This window comes from Neomonachus schauinslandi, chromosome 1 (genome assembly GCF_002201575.2).
Source record: "Neomonachus schauinslandi chromosome 1, ASM220157v2, whole genome shotgun sequence".
Lineage (NCBI taxonomy): Eukaryota > Metazoa > Chordata > Mammalia > Carnivora > Phocidae > Neomonachus > Neomonachus schauinslandi.
In genome coordinates this window covers 196,237,847-196,258,376 of record NC_058403.1, presented here as the reverse complement: position 1 = coordinate 196,258,376, position 20,530 = coordinate 196,237,847, and the positions used below count along the sequence as shown (strand labels likewise).

General features: G+C 51.9%; 1 protein-coding gene across 2 annotated transcripts; it reads right to left on the bottom strand.

Annotated features, from left to right (window-relative positions):
- Positions 1 to 3,935: 3,935 nt before the first annotated feature.
- Positions 3,936 to 16,836, bottom strand: MON1A (MON1 homolog A, secretory trafficking associated). Of its 2 annotated transcripts, XM_021687018.2 has the most exons (6): positions 16,585 to 16,836; positions 8,218 to 8,357; positions 6,525 to 7,010; positions 5,179 to 5,944; positions 4,322 to 4,469; positions 3,936 to 4,222 (listed from the first exon to the last, which is right to left on the bottom strand). In XM_021687018.2, the coding sequence occupies exons 2-6, from the start codon at positions 8,342 to 8,344 to the stop codon at positions 4,082 to 4,084; spliced, it is 1,668 nt and encodes a 555-aa protein (XP_021542693.1). In that variant the 5' UTR covers positions 8,345 to 8,357; positions 16,585 to 16,836; the 3' UTR covers positions 3,936 to 4,081. The 2 variants fall into 2 exon arrangements, with proteins under 2 accessions (XP_021542693.1, XP_044773045.1); XM_044917110.1 differs by lacking the exon at positions 6,525 to 7,010 and having other exon boundaries at positions 3,942 to 4,222.
- Between the last annotated feature and the right edge of the window lie 3,694 nt (positions 16,837 to 20,530).

The window sequence follows — 20,530 nt, the reverse complement described above, 5'->3', positions numbered from 1 at the left end:
GCAAAGTCGGCCCGAGGGCGCTGGGCGGGGCGGGCGGGGCCAGGGTGTGGGGGCGGAGCTGTAGGCGGGGCCTGCCGAAGGCCTGGAGTAACCAGCCCCTCCGCCCACCCGACTCTCCAGGCCCTCGCAGGCCTGTCACCTACACTTCCTGGGCGCGTTTTTCTCCGTGGCGTGTGGGTGGGTGTGCGTGGAGTGGCCCGGAGAGAGGTAAGGAGGCCTGAGCCGTCCCTCACGACCCCCCAAGCCCGACTAGGCTGAAGTGAGGAGGGAAGGGGGCCCAGCACCAGTGAGGGTTTGAGGACCACCTGGCTTATTTCTTCCCTTGTCACCAGTATACAGCAACACACTCAGACGCTGGTTCCCGAACAGGGCCTGGGGACCCCTGAGAGGCCAAGAATGTGTGGAAGACCAGAGGGGAGACGTGGGGCCCTCCAGTGGTACTGCTACCCTCTGTGGTCAGGAGCCATCGTTCCTTGGGCCTGCCCTGGGATGTCAGTGCCAGGATGGTGTGAGGAAGGTGCGTTGCACCCTACCTGCCCAAGGCGGTAGGGGTTATGTGTTGGGGCCTACCGTGCTGGCTAGACATTAGAGTCAGAGAAGAGGCAGCTTCTGTGGAGGCCCAGCCCTAGCTCTGGTACCTCCACGGCTGCCTCAGTCCGCAGAATTTGCAGGATGGGGATAACAAAACACAGTGCTGGCCTTTGCTGGCTGTGCTCCAGTACCCCCTGCTATGGGGGGAACATGGGCTTTGACAGGGGACCTCTAACGTGCTCTGTGAGCTATGCTGGGCCTCCGTCTCTCTGTCTCTGAAATGAGGATGTAGTTCTAACTAGGTGGCTGCCCAGAGTTCTCTCTCTGGTGTGTGAAGTGTATGGGATTGGGAGGAGGAGAGGCTACACCTGGATTTCAGCAGCCGCTCCTTGATAACTGCTTCTCCCCAGTACTGGAGAGGGGCTTTTGGGGGATGTCGTCAGCCTGACAGCCCCCTCAGCCAGGTGGGCCTGGACCCTGGGCGGGGGGAGGTTCATAGAGTGGCCCTAGGCTGAGGTCTGAGGGATCTGTGAACTGTGGGCCCCAGGGCTTTGGAAGGTAAGAGCGGTGGGAGAGAGAGGAGCTTTCAGCCCAGCAGGATTCATTCAGCCTGACTTTTGGAGCTGTATCTTCTGTACTCCCCCATCCAGACCATACTCCTTGTTCCTCCTTCCAGGAGCACCTTTTTCCTTTCCTCCTCTTGGAACTTAGACGGCACCTCCTCCAGGAAGCCCTCCTGATCCTGTCAATGCCAGATCCATTTTGTGGGTCCCACAGATCCTGTGCTATACCCACCCCAGCACAGTTGACTCTGGCTCCCTGGCTCCCCCTTTTCCCCATCCCTAGTGCTGGACTCCCTCCCCGCTCAAGGCTGGAGGTCAATGAGCACCTGGTGGAGAGAGGAAATGCAGGAGTGGGCAGCCACACCCAGTGCTGGGAGGATTCCAAGCCTCAGGCAACGTAAAAGGCACTCCCTTCTCTAACCAGAATTGGCCCGGAAATGAATAAATACCTATAAAAAAATCACGGCATGGTTCCTGTGTTTCACAGCCAACATGCACATGCCTGATAGTCATGCACGGCAAAACTGAAATGAAACAGTCTCTGCTGGCACTAGGACATAGTTTCTTGGACCCCCATCCTGCCTCAGGACGTTCGGAGAGATTTTTGTGGGTTGGGAGGAGACTTCAGGGCCCTCCTTGATCACCCTATCCACCCGTTTTGAGGGTTGGGATACAGCAGTCAACAGTTGATTCTTTGCTGCCACCATGTGGCCAAGATGTTGGCTGCCCCCAAGCCAGCGTCCCTTCCTGGGCAGCCCTGGTCCTGGAGAGCAAGCATCCACAGGAGCAACCCCTTCCTCCTCCCCCAACTGCTCAGTCTGCAGGAGGGGGGAGGCAAACCATGTGGGGGAAGTCTGTGCTAGGTATAAGTGCTCCCCCAAGCTGAGCTCATAAGGCCTGGCCCATATTTGACTTAGGACCTGCCCAACTACCCTGGCATCTGTGACCTCGAAGGAGTGCCCTCTCTTCCCATTTTGGGCTCTCACACCCCTCTGAACACTACTCCAAAGAACTAGTGCTGGCCTTTTTCTCCAACCCAAAGAGATCATCTGAGTGTCAGCAGGGGATCTCTCTAACCACGGTATGACCGTATCATTCTGCAGCTTTAAAACGTTCAGTGGCTCCCCAGTGCCAGAATTTTACCTGGACTTCGAGAACCCTAGGCCTTGAAAACTCCTCCGGCTTCGGTGTAAACCAGTAATACCAGGTTCTTTATCAAGTCCTTTGCTTTGCACGTGCTGGTTCCTCCACTAGGAGCACCTTCCCTGTTTGCCTGTTATTCCTTCCTTGATCCCCAGATAAACCCCACACTTTAGGTGCCTCCTGATTGTCACCACCCCTTTCCACACCCACCCAGAATAGGTGCTGAACTGCAGAGAAGCTGAGAACCCTACGAGGATCACAGCAGCCAACAGGGGCCCCTAGGGGCGGACCACTGACCAGAAGAATGCTGATAGCAGTCATGGCATCACCCGGGCCCCAGAGACAGCGGTTTGGTGCACTGGCCAGGATCAAGGGGAGAAACAGAAGCAGGAACAGGCAGAAAAGAGACCTAGGGCACATGTGCAGGGTGAGCAGCACCACCAAGCCTGTGGCTGTTCCCCAAGGACTCTGGGGTCAGGGCAGGTGGCTTGCGGCCATACCCATTCTAATGTGATCCAGGATGGGGCCAAGGGCAGGGACTATGCTGCCATTTCCTGGGACAGCAATTGAACCATTCCAGTGTACCCTTGGCCCATGCTACCCACACAAACTTCTTTTCCCAACATGGGTTGTTTTTAGTGGCAGAGTATCTTAGCCCAGCTCTCAGAGACTACATGAGGGTGATTCACTCTACAGTCTGAAGACCATACTCAGTGGGCACGTTTCTCCCATAAACATTTCCTAGGTCTTCTGCTCCCCTAGCCAATGAGATGGTTAAGTTGTGGCAGAACTGGAAAAGCCCCCCACCCCCGACCTCCCACCCCAGCAGCAAGGTAGAAGCTTTCTGAGCTGTGCCTTGGGTTCTGCCCAAAGAGGGTCTCGGGATAGAGTGAATGGGGCTGGGCCTTCACTGCTGAGCCTCCAGGGATGTCCACAGTGACCCCCGTGGGCTGGGCCATTCCAGGGTATGGGGTGGCTGAAGAGGGCCCAGTGTGCCTAGTGGCATCTGCCCTTCCTAGGGCAGGGTTCACCTCTCCCCAGAAGTCAGCTGGGTCTTCTTGCAGGCCCTCCAGCTCACTCCTGGGGCCATCCTGAGGAATGTACTGGCTGGAAGTACAGATGCTGAGGTGGATAGCCCTTCAAGCTGGGACAATTTCCCCAGAGGCCTAGAGCTACGGTGAAGCTGAACTCTGAATCTTGAGGTCTGTGCTGAACACTGGACCACCTCACCAAGGGCTCCCACCCACACGTACCAAGGCTCAGACTCTCCCTAGTTGACCGTCCGAATCTTACTCAGCTCAGCTACTGCTGAGCTACTGCAGCCCAGTAAGCAGAGCCACACCTCCCAGAGCGTATGACTGGTCCTTTGGGGCACACCGCTGGGGGCCCCTTCTAGGAGTGAGAGGGGAGGCGCCGGGGCTCCGACTGAATGTTGGGGTGGGGCGGTGGGGTGCAAGGCCAGGAGGTGCTGGAGAACACTTTATGTGTGGCAAGACTTTAGCTGAATGCAGAGAGCCCCAGTCCCAGTTTTGACTCTGAGTGCCGGTGGCCTGATGCTGTGCAAGGGAGGGAGAGAAGGACTCAAATGTGCATGTGGCCCTGTGCGTGGGGGAGCACGGGCAAGGACCAGGGAGAAGGATTCGGTATCTGTATGTGAGTGAGAGTGGGTGAGTGAAGGGACCAATGACAAGGCCCAACGAGTGTCTTCCCCAAAGCACTTTAATGCACGCACCAACCCACAGTCCCCACCTGCTGCCTGGGCAACAGAGGCCAGCCCACGTGGAGGCTCCCGTGGCTTCCATGGCCCAGTGTGCCGAAGAGGGCTGAACCCACACACGTTGCCATCAGTAGGTGAGGGGCGTGAGGATGAAGAGGCGGTCTTCTTCTTTGCGGATCCAGCGCATCAGCTTATGGATGGCACTGACGGCTGATGCCTTGGTCCCCAGGGGGCTGTAGCACATGTAGAGCTCAAAGGCACCTGTCACCTGGAGGAGGGGGCACAGGGTAGTCATTGAGGTTAGGTAGCCCTCAGGCCCTCTGCCCGGGATCCCGATAAAGCCCAGGCCAGCCCAGGGCCACCTTACCCAGGCCAGGAGGTTCTCATTGGGGCCTGTGTAGTAGATGGTCTTGAGTGGGCGGGAGGCATTGTGGGCTCGGCTGTGCAGGTACTGGTAGAGGCCCAGCAGCCGCTCCTGCTCCTCTTCACTGGTGTATGGGGCCTCAATCTCAGGGCTGGAGATGGGGGGGGGGTTCGCAAAGAAATGACTTCCAGTGCCTTCTCTGGAGACCCAGAAACAAACCATTCCTAACCAAGGAGACTCTGCCATGTGTCCTACCCTCGAAATGTTCTCCCAGGATAGGGCACTGTCTACCTACCACAGAAGACTCTCCAGGACAGGGCTAGGCCCACCCAGACTGGAGCCCTGTTCTTCCCCCTCCCCCAAGTTCATGGCATCTTTGGTGACCTTCCCTTGGAGAGGCCAATCTGAGTTTAGGTGTCTAAGACAGAGGGACAGGTCTGAAGTGGAGGAAGAGTGATTTGGGAACCCAAAAAGGGGTAATGGGAGGATCGAAGATGCCACATCTGGCCCCAGCCCCTCTGTTGGAGGAGTACTGTGCCTCCTGGCCTGGACTAAAATGACCCCTAAGGCAGACTTGCTCCAGGGCAGGAGATCCAGGAGACCTCGGTTCCAGCTTCCTTCCCTGGGTGTATTGGGTATTTCAAGGCCTTCTGGGTAACAAAGTGGAGCGATGTATGCCCATAGGGAACAGAGGGATAGGGAGACTGGGTCCCTGATGTCAGAGGGAAGCAGATCCAACATGTCAGTCCATTCCCAGAGGAGCTGTCAGCTTCAGGACTGCATCAGGGCTCAGGACCAATCCTTCTCCCCATCCCCACCCCTATCTCCCTCAAAGCAGTGTCCCCAAGGCCCTCCCTCACCTGGTGAAGAGTCCCGAGCTCTTTGACTTATAGAGGAAGTGGCGCAGGTCCGGGATGCCCACTTGAGCAACACTGTAGTAGGGCGTGCGCAGGGCCTCCCGCAGCGCCAGGTGGGCTCCGCGCTTCCGCAGGCGCTCCTGAAAGCGGCGGCGGCAGTCAGAGACTGCAAAGAAGTCCTCGCGGTCGGTGGAGACGAGCAGCAGGCAGAGATCGGTGTCAGGCTCCAGGTAAGAGATGTGTGCGTGGAAGAAGCCGGCTGCATTAAATTTGGGCAGGCACACGGGCGTCCAGGCCTCGCCCTCGCGGAAGGACGAGGAGGAACTGATGAGGTTGAAGAGCAGGTGCAGGTCGATGGGGTGCAGGAATTGGTCCTTGCGGCGCACTAGCGCCACGAGCTGGTTGCGCGCCAGCAGGATGGAGAAGACGAGGCTGCGCGCACGCGCCTGCTGCAGGCTGGCACTCACCGCGTCGCGCACCGTCGCCGCCAGGGGCAGGCAGCGCGCCGCCCCCATGAGGAAGCTGGGGTCTCGCGCCATGAGCTGCAGCAGGTTGTCGGTGATGCGCTCCGAGCCCGAGAGCAGGCGCCGCAGGTCGTAGTTCTGCTTCTGCTGGAAGATGTGGCTCAGCTGCGCGCCCGTGAGAAGGCTCAGGATCTGATAGTAGATGTAGAGCAGCTCCTGCGCCAGTTCCTGCGCCGACTGCCGCGTGCGCGCCACTGCCACCAGCACCAGTGGGCTCCGGCGCACGAATACTACCTTGTAGCCATCTGAAGGTGGAGGGAGGGCGTGTCAGCTTCTCCGGGAAGCCTTCCTGGATTGGCCTTGCCCAGCTCCCTCGGAACCCTGGCTTCCTACGCAGCTTGTCGCCTTCTACATCCTCTCCACCCTCCCTCAGAGCTCTGCACACAGTAGGGACTTAAGGATGATGAAGATAAAAACGGCAGCCCAAGGTCCCCTTTCCCTGAGGACTCCAGGCCTGTCCCTTCCACTTGGTTCACAGACTGGCACCAGCCAAAATGCAGTGAGCACCTCAGAAAAACATGCTTGTGTTAAACGGCAAGAGCCAGGACCTGGGGCTTTTTGGTCACCTCCCCCGACTTCTGGTTCTCTCCAAGGGCAAAGCCCACATCAGAGCCACCTCTGGCCCTCACAATAGCCCTGTCAGGCAGGCAGTGTTGCTATCCATGTTCAGATGACAATACTGAAGCCCAGTGAGGCGGAGGGACTGCCCTTGGACCCCTTCACATAGCACATCCCAGGCCTCTCTAGTCCCCGGGGGTCCAGGACCTGCTATGAATTAACCCTGGCCAGGGGAGCCCTCCCTGCCCCCCTTTCCAGGTGGCTCACCTGCATGGATAGAACGAATGGCATTCTTGTCTGCCTCCAGGAAGGACACCAGGGCCACCATGACACCCATGGTGCTGGAAAGCGCCTCCTCTGACCCATAGCGGGAGTACACAGGCTTCCCCGCCTCGCTCAGCACAAAGACGTGCTTCTGGTGCAGTCGCCATGCCTCAGCAGCCTCCTCGTCATCCCCCTCGCCTGTGCCCTCCCTGGGGGGTTCTGTGGCTGGCCGCCCAACTGCCCCTGAAGACTCTGGCCAGTCCTCAGAGCTTCCTGGCAGCATCTCCTCCTGCAGGTCTCGGGCCACACCCGTCAGCTGGGTGCTCAGCTCACTGAAGTCCTGGCTGATCTGGCGCATGTCTGCAGGCAGTGGTGGGGGACCCCCGACACCCTCCTTAGGGCTGTCCCCAGAAGCTGCCCCATCCTCCGATTCCGTCAGGTCCTCGTAGGAACGGGCATGGACGAACATGGCACCCTCCTGCCCGGCACCTGCCAGCCAAAAGCACTGGTGCTTAGAGCAGGACCCGCTGGCAGACCACCTTACCAGCAAGGTGCCTAATATGGCACTCTAGCCTCACTGCCTGTCCTGGCGAGACGGGCCGCTGTTCCCTCCTACTACTGCCTACTGTGAGTTATGCCTCCCTGCCACTGAGAGCCCACCAGTCTCCGCCCATCACGCTGGAACTAAGACCCAAACCCCTCATGGCTGCGGGGGCGGCTGGTATCTGCTTGCTTCTCTCACTCTCATCTCACAGTCCTTACCCATTCCACTCACACTGACCTTCATCCACCTCTTTGGACACCCTCAACACACCCCCACCCACCTCAGGGCCTCTGCACCTGCTGTTCCCTCTGCCTGGAAGACACTGGAACCTCCTCATATGGCCGGCTCCTTGTCACACTTCAGCTCTTAGCAAAAACGTTAGTTACCTCCTCACCTGACCTCCAACCCTAGGCACTCTGTCACATCTCCCTCCTTGACTTCTCTTGTGCCACTTGTCAGTTGTTACCCTTCTCCCCCACCGCAGTGGGGTTCCTGCGTTCAGTGACTCTCTCCCCCTGCGAGAAGTCTCCCTGACTCTGCTCAGGCCATAGTTCCTAACCCACTCCAGTGTAATGGCCCCACTAGCTTGTGGCTCCCCTAAGGCAGGGACCATGTCAGTCCTCCTTTACTGATTTTTTTTTGACAGAATAATTCAACAGATATATTTTGAGTCTCTACGAGGAGTTTGGTACTCTACTAGGTATTGGGGATACAACCACTCTGTGCTCAAAGAGCTCAGGATCTTGGGGACGAGAGACGTGCAATACACACATAAACACATAAAGTTACAAAATAATGAGTATCCCGTATAGGGCATGGTCAGAGCAGGCAGGCCTGACTTGTGAGGAGGTGATATTTAAGCTGAGAGCTGAGGAAGGGAGAAGGAGCCAGGAAGGTACACTGCAGACCCAGGGAACAGGAGGAGGACCCAGGCTGGCACAGGGTGAGTAGCCCAACACGAAATGGAGAGGAAGGCCGGACACAGCCGGACTGAGCCCAGTTCCCTGCAGTATCCCCGGCACCTGACAAATAGCCCAGGAGTGACTGAACAACTACGGGAATGAGTGGGAGCGAAAGACTGGTTGGGAATCCCAGTGGCCCTGGAGGCTGCTCTCACTGTCAGCTTCCTGGAGCTGCACACTCTGCCCGTACCTGGCTCCATTCCCTGAGCCAGTCCTGGTGTGGGGCTCTCAGCTCTCTCCATACTCTGCCCATCAGAAGGAGCCAATGTGCCATCAGGGCATTCGCTGCTTCTCTTCCTCTGCATGTCAGCAGCCATCCTTCAGGCTCGCCTGTGGGGAAAACAAAGGTGTCATCGAGGCTAAGGGGGAAGGTGCTGTTGGCAGGAGTCACTGGCATAATTAACGTGGTAAGTACAGGAAAGCATCCCTCACCAGGACCCAACTAGCTTAAACCTCCGGGGAATGGGTTCTGAGTAGTCCCCTCTAAAAAATGAAGTATGTTGTTCTTTTTCTAAATAGAAAAGGAAGAAAGAATTCATTGTACCTACTCACTGTAGAAAACTTGGAAAATACAACAAGGTCTAAAGAAAGAAATGTCACCATTCTCCCACCTTTCAGGATCTTTCACTGTTCGCATTTTGGTGTATTTCCTCCGTTTTTTTTAATGTACATAAAAGGTAAATTATTTTATTTTATTTTATTTTTTTACAAACTGATAACAGCAGCTAACATTGAGCGCCAAGGCAGTGTGCTAAGAAGTTCAGTAGACAGTTATCCAAGCCTAATCACTCCGCCCTGGGGCAGGTGCCCGTGTCTCAGGCTAGCTTTATAGATCAAGGGACTGAGGCTGGGAGAGTTTAGATACCTTGCCTGATGTCACAACAGGGAGGAAGCTGGAAGCTGGGAATTGAAACAATTCTGTATCCTGCTGTCTTTCAGCACACATCCTACCACGAACATTTCCCCATTCAAAACTGGGTAGACCAATAGTGCTTTCTGGATATTTGCAAAGAAAGAACACGCTTGTCTTCAGGCTGGCTTTTTTCCGAATACACTGTTGTACTTTCTGATTTTGGCACCGGGGCTTGCCTTACAAATTACAAACAACTAGAGATATGACGGTTCTCAGTGCCCATCTGATGGCCAGGATAGACTCAGCTTGATCTCTGGGCCTGGTGGAGGTGGCTGGGAGTGGATGGCAGGGATAATGAAATTGGATGGCTCACCTGGAGTCATCCCTTGGGCCCCTGAATGGCAAGCTGAAGGGCCTTCACTTGGGGGGCAATATACATTCCCAGGGGAGGGGTTCCATCTGAGGCACTGACCCTTTCGTGAAGAGAGATCTGGCTGGATAGGCTAGAAGGGCAGCAAAGACCAGAGACTCATGAAGAGGTCATGCAGGCAGGCCAGGGGCCTGGGAGGGACTGGTGTTAGTGACCGCATCCCTGCCTTCCTAGGGCAGAGTCATAAGGAATAACTGAGACCTTGTTTCCCACTAGCTCTGCAACCTTGGGCAAATGGCTCCTCCCTGAGCCTGGCGTGAAGTAGGTGCTCAAAAATGTTCACGAAGAGAGCAATCTCAAAGAGACGGCGTCCCCATCACTCGCATTTGTGTGGTCCCAGGTTGTCTGTATCCACGAGCACTCTCTCAGACCCCCCAGCCCCATCCCACCAGAGCTCCTATCAGGGAGCTCCTGTATGTACCCAAAGAGCTGACTTTCAAGCTCCTTTTGTTTTGTCATCTTTGTTGGAAGCTATGGAATCCTTTCTTCAAGTGAGTCTTTTGCAGAAGTTCAATGTGCAAAACAGACGGGGCATCCCAGTGGCCATTGCACTGAACCTGGAGCATTGCACAAGTGAACGCTGGGCACCCCTGGCCCACAGCACCACCCCACATAGAGTCGGACCAAAGAAACATCATTTGGGAGAACAGCCACCTTTGTGGATTTTCTAGGCCACTAATCCCATCCATCAGGACAATCAAGAGTGATGGTTCCTAGCATGAGGACCACCTTGGGCCCCCTTGTCTGACAAAGGGCCAGAGTAACTAAGAGGCTACTTGCCCTCAACAGCAACCTGTTCAGAAAGGTCTGCTCAGAGACAGAGATGGAGAGCCATGGGAGAAATCCCAAACAGGCCAAAATAACCATTGTAACACCACAGAGGCCAGGGCAGTGGGTGCTACAGTAACGAGGGCATGGCTAGGTCTTCCGCAAGAAGACACAGGCCCCACGAGAACCTTGGAGACCATTCTTTCACAAGCTACCCTAAAGGCCAGATTGGGGCCTGCACTGCTACATGAAGAGAGAGTGACCCCAGAGAGGTGAGTCTGTCCGAGTCCAGGCAGAGGGCAAGCTGCTACTGACAGTCCCAGGGCTGTGGCCAGGGCTTCTGGACCTGGCTCCCTGGATGGAAACCTGGATTGCTACGTGCTTCCTTCCAAGGAGAAGGTCCAGAACCATTGCTTTAAGTTACCACATTTCAGGAAACCTGGATTGCTATGTACAACCTTCCGAGGAGAAGGTCCAGAACCATTGCTTTAAATTACCACATTTCTGGGGCACCTGGGTGGCTCAGTCGGTGAAGCATCTGCCTTCGGCTCAGGTCATGATCCCAGGGTCCTGGGATTGAGCCCCGCATCAGGCTCCCTGCTCAGCAGGGAGCCTGCTTCTCCCTCTGCCTGCCACTCCCCATGCTTGTGCTCTCTCTTGCATGCTCTCTCTGACAAGTAAATAAATAAAATCTTAAAAAAAAACAATTACCACATTTCTATGTCGCCTCACTTTCCCACTCCACTGGTCAATCAGTTTACAACTTCTCTCTTCTCAAACTTGCCTCACCTGCTTCTCCCATGCTCACTCAGTGCTATCCGTGATACCGCTGAGGAAACAGAAGTCAGCCAAAGAGAACTTCCAAGATTCCCACCACCAGCTCACCTCACCTGTCAGACGCTGCCTTCCTTCTCACTGAAGATGAGCTGTCGTGCTCCAGCGGGGGCAAACTCCCCCACTCTAGTCCCTCTCGCCCTCACAAGCATAGCGCATGGCTTCAGCAGCTGTCCCTCTCTCCTAGATCATTGGTTTTCCCTTCTCCCCTATCCATCACCAATATGCTGACGCTTCGTTTTCAAGACACCTTCCCTGGGGTGTGTTTACTCCGTTATAATCGACTGAGCTGTACTTATGATTTGTGAACTTTACGTCTGTCTTATTTCAATTAAAAAATTAAAACAAACCTCCCTCTAGGTTCCACCCCATTTTTTTGCTGCCCTTTATAAAACAAACAAACCTCAAAATAGTAAATAATACTTGGAGTTTAATTAGTCAGGTGGGCTAGGTTATGTTGTATAACAGATGAATGCCAAAATGGCAGAGGCTTTACACCTAAAGGCTTATTTTTTGCTCACGCAAAATCTACCATGGGTCTGGTAGTAATTCAGCTCCCTTCCAAGCAGTGATTCAGGAATCCAAGTTACTTGCATCTCATAGCTCTGCCATTGGAATACGTACTTTTCCCACATCACTGGGCAGTGGAAGACAGGGCTTGGAAGGTCATGTATGAGCTCTTAAATACTTCAAAGCCCAGATTGGCCAGAACTAGTCACGTAGCCAGAGGGACTGGGAAATGTGGAGAGTCGTGGATATTTGGTAATCAAGAAGTAAATCTACCACAGCCTCTCCACTTCTCCCACTCACTCTTGAAGCCATTCCAACTAGACTTGTGTCTCCATTACTCTAGTAACACTGTTCCTATCAAGGTTGCCAGTTGACTTCAGGATCATCTCACTTCACTCAGTTGCAGTGGATACACTTGATCATTTCCTCTCTTTTGAAACATTTTTTTCTTCTTGGCTTCTGGTACACCACTCTCCTTCCTTGGTTCTCCTCCTACCTCATGGACCATTTCTTCTAAGTCCTTTTTGCAGTTCTTCTGACAGGTAGGGAACCCAGATTTCAGTCCTTAGATCTCTTCCCTGTCCTCATTCAATCTACTGGTAATCTTATTCAGTCTCATGGTTTTAAGTTCCATTGATACATTAATGATTCCAATTTTTTATTTCCAGTGCCAATCTCTCTTCTGACTTCTAGAAGCACACACATTTAACTGTCTACTTGATGCCTGCCCTTGGATGTCTTACAGTATCTCAAAGTTCTATGTCCAAAACTGAGTTCCTGATCATCCTCTTAAAAACTTATTCCTCGGGCGCCTGGGTGGCTCAGTTGGTTAAGCCACTGCCTTCGGCTCAGGTCATGATCCTGGAGTCCCGGGATTGAGTCCCGCATCGGGCTCCCTGCTCGGCGGGGAGTCTGCTTCTCCCTCTGACCCTCCCCCCTCTCATGTGCTTTCTCTCTCTCATTCTCTCTCTCTCAAATAAATAAATAAAATCTTAAAAAAAAAACTCTAAAAAAACAAAACAAACAAACAAACAAAAAACTTATTCCTCCCATGGGCGCCTATGTGGCTCAGTTGTTAAGTGTCTGCCTTTGGCTCAGGTCATGATCCCAGGGTCCTGGGATCGAGCCCCCACATTGGGCTCTCTGCTCAGCGGGAAGCCTGCTTCTCCCTCTCCCACTCCCCCTGCCTGTGTTCCCTCTCTCACTGTCTCTATCTCTGTCAAATAAATAAATCTTAAAAACAAACAACAAAAAAACCCCACTTATTCCTCCCAGAGTTTTATCCATCTCCATGAAAGACGTCATCCTCTCAGTTATTCAGAAAATGATCTTGGAGTCATCTCTTTTGCTCACACCTCATATACCGAACCACTAGCAAATCCTGTCACCTGTACTTTAGAATACAGGTGCACCCAGCAAAATGTCACTCTTGTTAATATTTTCCCCATAGAATTCCTTTTAGTTTTTAATACCCAACTGTGGTAGCCAGCCTTCAAGATGGTCCCCAGTGATCCTCAACTCCTGCTATTCATGCCTTTGTGTACTCCCCTCCCACACCGAACAGGGCTGATCTATATAACCAATAGGATAATGTGAAAATGACAATGTGGGTTTCTGAGGCTAGGTCATAAAAGATACTGTGGCTGCTGCCTTTCTCTCTTGGATCACCCTCTTCAGGTAGAGCCATTAGCCATGTTGTGAGGACACTTGAGCAGCCCTACAGAGAGAACCTCATGGCAAGAAACTGAGACCTGCAAACAGACAGTATCAAATATGCCAGTCACGTGAGTGAGCAATCCTGGAAGCAAATCATCTGGCCCCAGTCAGGCCTTCTGATGATTGCAGTGTCATGAGAGAATATGAGCCTGAACCATCCAGCTAAGCTGCTCCCAAATTCCTCCCAAATCCCCATAGGAATTGCGTGAAATAATAAATATTTATTATTGTGTTAAACTGGTAAGTTTTGGGGTAATTTGTTACACAGCAATAGATAACTAATACAACAAACTTGTATTGATTCAGCTTATGTTTATACAGAAAAAAATGCATATTTACATCATCAGAACTTGATCTAGATTTTTATCAAAGTAATGTGCATTTAAAGCCTCAAATTATATTCCAAATCAGACAGTGGAGTGGAGTGGCAACAAAAGGGGCTTACTTGCATCGTGGCTGTTGCAGGTACTGAAAGAGGCCATGATACTGCATCAAAGCAGCAAACAGTGTTTGGTGATCAGGAGGAAATGCTTTAAGCATTTTATATCCTAACACTATAACTTACTAGGCATATATTAGATATATATTTTTCCTGGGATTTAGTACCATTTTAGAAAATTAGGGATTGGGGATTGATGAGGGAAGCATTATACTTTTCCCCATTTAAAATAATGGGAAACAGACACTAAGTTAGTGATTCCAGACATAATGCCCAACTTTTGTAGATTACTGATGTTAAATGGGAAATACCCATATCCAGAACCCAACCACTGCTCATCACTGCCACCACTACCACATTGGTCCAGGCTACCATTCTCTCTCTAGGAGTGTCGCACCTGTCTTTTAACCAGTCTCCCCACTTCTGCCTTTGTCCCTGCACAGTCTTACCCTCGCACAGCACTCAAAGTGATCCTCTTGAAAAAGAAGTCAGGTCATGTACTTCCCCTGCTCACAACTCTGTAATGGTTCCCATTCATTCAATGAGAAAGCCAATTTCCTCACAGCAGTGCACAGGCCCCACTCTATCTCCCCGCCCCCCCCCCCCCACCATTACTTCTTTGACCTCATCTCCTATCCCTTCCCCCACTCGTTTTACTTCAGCCCAGCCACAACGATCTCGTGGATTTCCTTTAGGAAATCCTGAGCACTTTTTTTACTTCAGAACTTTGCCCTTGCTGAGCTTTCTGCCTGGACCACGTCTCCCTGCCTTTCCCTCTGCCCCCCACCTTACCTAGTCCACCGCTTGGGCTAGATATTGACATGACCCGCTCTCTCACTTCCTTCAGGTTGTTGCTCAAGTGTTACCTATCAGAGAGGCCTTCCTGCAATATCCCTGATTCTCACCCCTTTTGCCCTGCTTCATTTTTCTACATTGAAGGTCACCCTGTGACCCGCCACAAATTTCAGTATGTCAGCTCCACACACAGGAAGAGTTTAATCAACATTTGCTAGATAAAAACTTTGGGAGGGAAAAGGTGAAAGATCCTCAAAGAACATCCAGTTATAATGCAGCCTCTGGAGATCCCTGCCTGTGGAGAAGATTTGTGTTTGGTAGTAGTCAAGTGCTCAAGAACAATGGCCCTGGAGTCAGAGGGACCTGGATGAACCTGGTTTGGTTTTATAAGTCTTTAGTTTTCTCATCTATAAAATGGGGATAATGATAGTGCTGGTTCGCTGGGTTGTGGGAGGATTAAATGAGATAATCCATGTAATTTGGTTACCCTGGCACAGAGTAGGCACTTGTACACTCAGTGCTGCCATTAGCACACCATGATTATTTTTACTTAGCATTCAGACCATATGTAGCTGCACTTACAGACAGATCCAGTGGTTTCTGCCCCATAAATCAGTCCTTTGAGAGCTGGCTCACCCTGAACCAGGCCCTGAGTGAGCTGGCTGGGGAAAACATGATTCTGACCTCATGAAGCCAGGTAGGCTCTGGCCTGAAGTGAGCCACCTGTGATGTCCAGCCAAAGAGATGTCTGTGGGCCTAGGACTGGGAGTTCCTCCAGGCTTACTGGCTCTTCATTGGGCCTGACGTTGTAGGAACAGACCATTGGTTTTCTGCTGCTCCTGGAAGTCTCTCCCAAGTTGAACTCTTTGGTTGGCCACATGCCCCTGCTCTGTGCCTTGCACCTTTGGCTCAAAGACCCAAACAAGGTCTACAGCAACTTGCCCAATGTCTTGGGGGCCCACTACCCACCAATCCCTTGTGGGCTTCAGGTGAATGAGCCCAGTGTGGCTGAGGGGTACCCAGCATGGTACATGCATGGAGTGAGGACAGGGTCAGCTGGCTGGGGCTAGCAGTGGCTTCCTTTACAATAGTTCCCCTGCTACCTGAAATCATGTAGCACCTCAGCATCTCCAAGGCCAATCTGGGGATCCAGCCAGAAGTCCTGATGAAGCAAACAGTTCTCTGGACACTTACTCTGGAAACTAGGCAGGGAGGGTGAGTGACTCACAGCAAACCCCACCCCAGCCCCCATTGGAGCCATAACCTGCATGACTGAAGCTCCTGGGAGGCTGGGCCTGAAGCCCCTTAAGCAAAAGAGGTCTCTTGGGACCAGTCCCATATGTGCCCTTGGGGCCCCTTCTCAGGCAGCCTCTCTAGAAGCCCCCAGGGCATGCTACTTTACCTAGAAGTGCTCTGCTGTGTCCACAAGCAATGTCATCAAAGAGGCTGGGTCCATCAGCCCTTCTTCTGTGCCCACCCTGGAGCAGGTAGAGCCTTCAAGAGCCCCTCCCTACTGGCTCCCTACCACTGTTGCTCCCTCTTCCTGCTTAAAAAGTGCTCTGTTCTCTTTGACTCCTTTGGGAGTGGGCTCCAGATGGGAGGGTGGTGCCAGGATGCATGGGTGCGTGGCAAACAGGGCCCTGGTGAGGCTGTGCTGTAGCTGTTTCAGCAGGATGCCTACTCCTGCTGAGAGCATGGCCTGGTACTTGTCACTGCTAGTGGCCACTCCCCTCTCTGACAAAGGCTGCTCACCCTCCCCCAGCAAACTGGAACCCAGAAAGGGCTGCTCACTCAGTACAAGGAGCAGACGTGTTATCTGAGCCAGGGCACCCTTGAGAGCAAAGTCCAAAGCCTCAGGACACTTCCAGGAGCTGCCCCGCTCACCCCACGGTCACCTCTGCCGATCTTTGAGAGGACTTTATTGGGGGGATGCCTTGGGGGCCGGGGGATGCCTTGGGGGCCGGGTCCTACCTGGCTACTGGCCCCTACAGGACTTTGCCCTCCCAGCCAAAGGAAGGATTCCGGTCTTCGCCTTTTGTATTCTCCACCTGGGGGCCAACCGGCTAAGGCACCCCAAAGAGACTAAGACCTCCTACCGCAAATGGCAGCGTAGGCAGCAGGGGCGCCCTCTCTTCAAGCCCCTCGCTCCAAGGATGACAGCTCTCCAGTCTCTCGGTACCCCCAGGCCACGTGGGTTGGCAGTCGTACTCACCTGTTTCTCCGGGGGGCCCTGGACGCACAGAGATTGCCGGTCACTGCACTCTGCCGGACCCCCGGGAGAGCACGGGTGCCCGGCCGGACCTGGACTGTGGGCGCAGGTTCGCGGGGCCACGGCCCCCTGCGGACGCAGACATGGCCACTGTACGGGCCACCGCCCCCTCCCACCGCCCCTCGCCCGGCCTCCGGCCCAGGAAGACAGCCTTCGCCGGCCTCTCGTGGCGGAGGCCCGGCTCCAGCCGCTCGGCCCAGCCCTGCCCGCCCCGGGGTGCATTGTGGGAACTGTAGTCCGCAGCTCGCTGCCGCCTCCGACACTCTGGGGCGGGACGGGGCGCGCAATCCTGGCAAAGTCGGGGGCGGGGCCTGACCCGGGACAGGGTTTGTCTCATCCCGCTCAGCCCTTCTCTTGCGTCGCGGCCTGGCCCAAGCACTTCCCCGGGACCCAAAGGCATGGGTGGACCAGACCCCCAGGCCCCCTCCTCCCCGGCCAACTAGAGGTTTATTTCAAGGGGAAGGAAGAGACGTTGGGGTTGTTTCCTCTATTGACTGTGGAAGGGCAGTACAAGTTTAGGGGCTGGATAAATGTCATTAGTGGGTCCAGCTACACTGGTTGTAAAGGATGTAGGCACATCAATTGTTGCTAGACATCTTTTTAGCCTCGTTTTAATATATCAGTATGAGGCTCTAAAACAGTTCTCAGCTTTGACTGCATTTAAAACGACCTGGGGAATTTTTAAAAATCACTAATGCCTGGAGATTTTGATCACTTCTAGAGATTTTGATTTAATCGAACCGGGATGGGACTCAGGCATCGGTATCTAAAAGCTTCCCAGGTAATGTGCCAGGGCAAGGAACGATGGTTATGGGCATTTGTAATTTCCTAGACACAAAGCAATACAAACGACAGGAAAACAAAGTTTTCCCACACAATTTTATTTTTGAAGTACAGTTTAAAGAAGTAAAATTAGGGGCGCCTGGATGGCTCAGATGGTTGAGCGTCTGCCTTCAGCTCGGGTCATGATCCCAGGGTCCTGGGATCGAGCCCCACATCGGGCTTCTGGCTCAGCAAGGAGCCTGCTTCTCCCTCTGCCTCTGCCTCTCTCCCTGCTCATGCTTTCTCTCTCTCTGTATCTCTGTGTCTCAAATGAATAAAAAAATCTTTAAAAAAAAAAAAAAGTAAAATTAGAGATTAACAAAAATACTGCTCATGTTTTCTCTGAAGCAATGAAATTACTTTATAGCTTTCTGGTTAATTACCCCCACAGTTCTAGGATGAAGGAAAAAGTCTGAAATCACTCCTTTAATTCTCCCTGTTGCTTCAAGCACCTCAATGCAGTGTCTTGTCTCCATCTCAGCCCTATACCGGAATTGGAAAGCTCTGCCCCTGAGCTTCTCTTATGGTCTCAGATGGCTGCCACTTAGAGCCTACCTCCACAATACAGGTCTGTGACTGAAATGATGACAAAACTGTGCTTTGCGCTTTTTTTTTTTAAAGATTTTATTTATTTGACAGAGAGGGAGAGGGAGAGAGCAAGCACAGGCAGGGGGAGTGGTAGAGGGAGAGGGAGAAGGCTCCCTGCTAAGCAGGGAGCCCATGTGGGGCTCGATCCCAGAACCCTGGGATAATGACCTGAGCTGAAGGCAGACGCTTAACCGACTGAGCCACCCAAGTGTCCTGAGCATGGGACTCTTGATCTTGGGGTTGTGAGTTGGAGCCCCACGTTGGGTGAAGAGGTTACTTAAATAATAAAATCTTTAAAAAAAAAAAAAGTTTAAGCCAAGAAGATCTCATATTCTCTGATTGGTACAGAAATATCCTGGCTATATTCCATTAACCAGAAGTTGCACCCCATAGAATTGATCTCAATACAAGACAAATTTAAAGTTTCCTAACATACCTAACGAGTCTCCTCAACAGTCTTTATGTTGACCTCAAGGTTTCTTCTAGAGTCTCACTCTTGCTTTCAAGCATATCAACTCCAACAGACAGCACCACTGTCATTTGGAAGTATAGCTGACCCTTGAACAACAGGTGTTTTGTTATATGCAGACTTTTTTCAATAAGTATATTGGAAAATGTCGGGGGGATTTGTGACAATTTGTGATACATTTTTAAAAAGATTTTATTTATTTAGGGGCACCTGGGTGACTCAGTCGGTTAGGCATCTGCCTTTGGCTCAGGTCACGATCACAGGGTTCCCAGATCGAGCCCTGTGTCAGGCTCCCTGTTCAGTGGGAAGTCTGCTGCTGCCTCTCCCTCTGGCTCTCCCCCTGGCTTGTACTCTCTCCCTCTCTCTCTCTCTGTGTCAAATAAATAAATGAAATCTAAAAGATTTTATTTATTTATTAGAGAGAGAGAGAGAGAAAACAAGCACACATGGGGGGAGGGGCAGAGGGCGAGGGAGAAGCATACTCCCTGCTGAGGGCGGAGCTCCATGCTGGTCTCGAACCCAGGACCCTGAGATCATGACCTGAGCCAAAGGCAGACGCTTAACGACTGAGCCACCCAGGTGCCCTGGATTTGCAACAATCTGAAAAAACTTGCAGATGAACCACATAGCCTAGAAATATTTTAAAATTTTAAGAAAAAGTTAGCTATGTCATAAATGCATAAAATACATGTACATACCAGTCCATCTTATTTACTACCATAAAGTATACACAAGTCTATTATAAAAAGTCAACATTTACTAAATTCCCCCACACAAATACTTGTAGACTGTACATGGTGCCATTTGCAGTGGAAATGTAAACAAATGTAAAGATGCTGTATTAAATCATAACTGTGTAAAATTAACTCTAGAACATACTGTACTACTGTTATAATTAAGTAGCCACCTCCTGTTGCTTTTGTGGTGAGCTCAAGTGTTGCTAGTATCCACTAATCATCTCCTTATGAGCAGTTAGTCTCTCTGGTAAATTGCTATCACAAGTGAAAAGTGACCTCTCATGGTTCTCACTGTTAAGTAGTTAAGTTTTGGAGGAGTCAAAAGTTTTACATAGATTTTCAACTCCACAGGGGGGAGAGTGGTTGGTGCCCCTAACCCCTAGGCTCTTCAGGGGTCAGCTGTACTGCATCTACTTAGGCAAGTAAGTGGCTTCTGGCTAAGACTTGTGCCTAGGACACTCTCACAGGGCAAACCACTGTGGCTACTTAGTAAAACATTTTAACGTTGTTATTCCAAACTCTGTTTTAGTCCACTCATTGGCTTTTATTTGAATATTGGGACAACCCTTTTCTATATGTCACTTTTTGCTGATAGAAATTACCAAGAAATAGGGGCGCCTGGGTGGCTCATTCAGTTGGGTGATCAATGATTCTTGATTTCAGCTCAGGTCTTGATCCCAGGCTCTCGAGTTCCAGCTACACGTCGGGCTCCGGGCTGGGTGTGGAGCCTACTTAGTAAATAAAGAAATAAGAAATTACCAAGAAATAAATCTTAGCCTTTTGGAATAATAATAAATGCCAGTCCCAGGATGGCTCTGCTGCCCTGCATTATGCTGCCTCAAATCTTGGGCATTGTCACAAACAACACTTTACCCTGCACCTTCTGTCACCCTCCAGGTCAGGGGCTCCTCTAAATCTCCGCTTTCTGTTTTGTCTGGGCCCGTGATTTTCATGGACCCGGCATGTCATCTCCACAACTGTAGTAGTGAGGACTAGTGGGGACTGGAACAATGATAAAATAAGACCTCTTGTTCTTCCCCAGATTAATTTTCTTTCATAGCTTTAGCAGACATTTCAGAACCTGAGGTGCTGCGAGGAGGAGGTCATGGCTAAGGTGAAAATGCCTGATTGTGCCCTGAGGCTGGGATCCGCTCCCAGCCCTGTTGCTATCTTTTTTTATTAATTAATTTATTTTAAATTTTATTTTATTATGTTATGTTAATCACCATACATTACATCATTAGTTTTTGATGTAGTGTTCCATGATTCATTG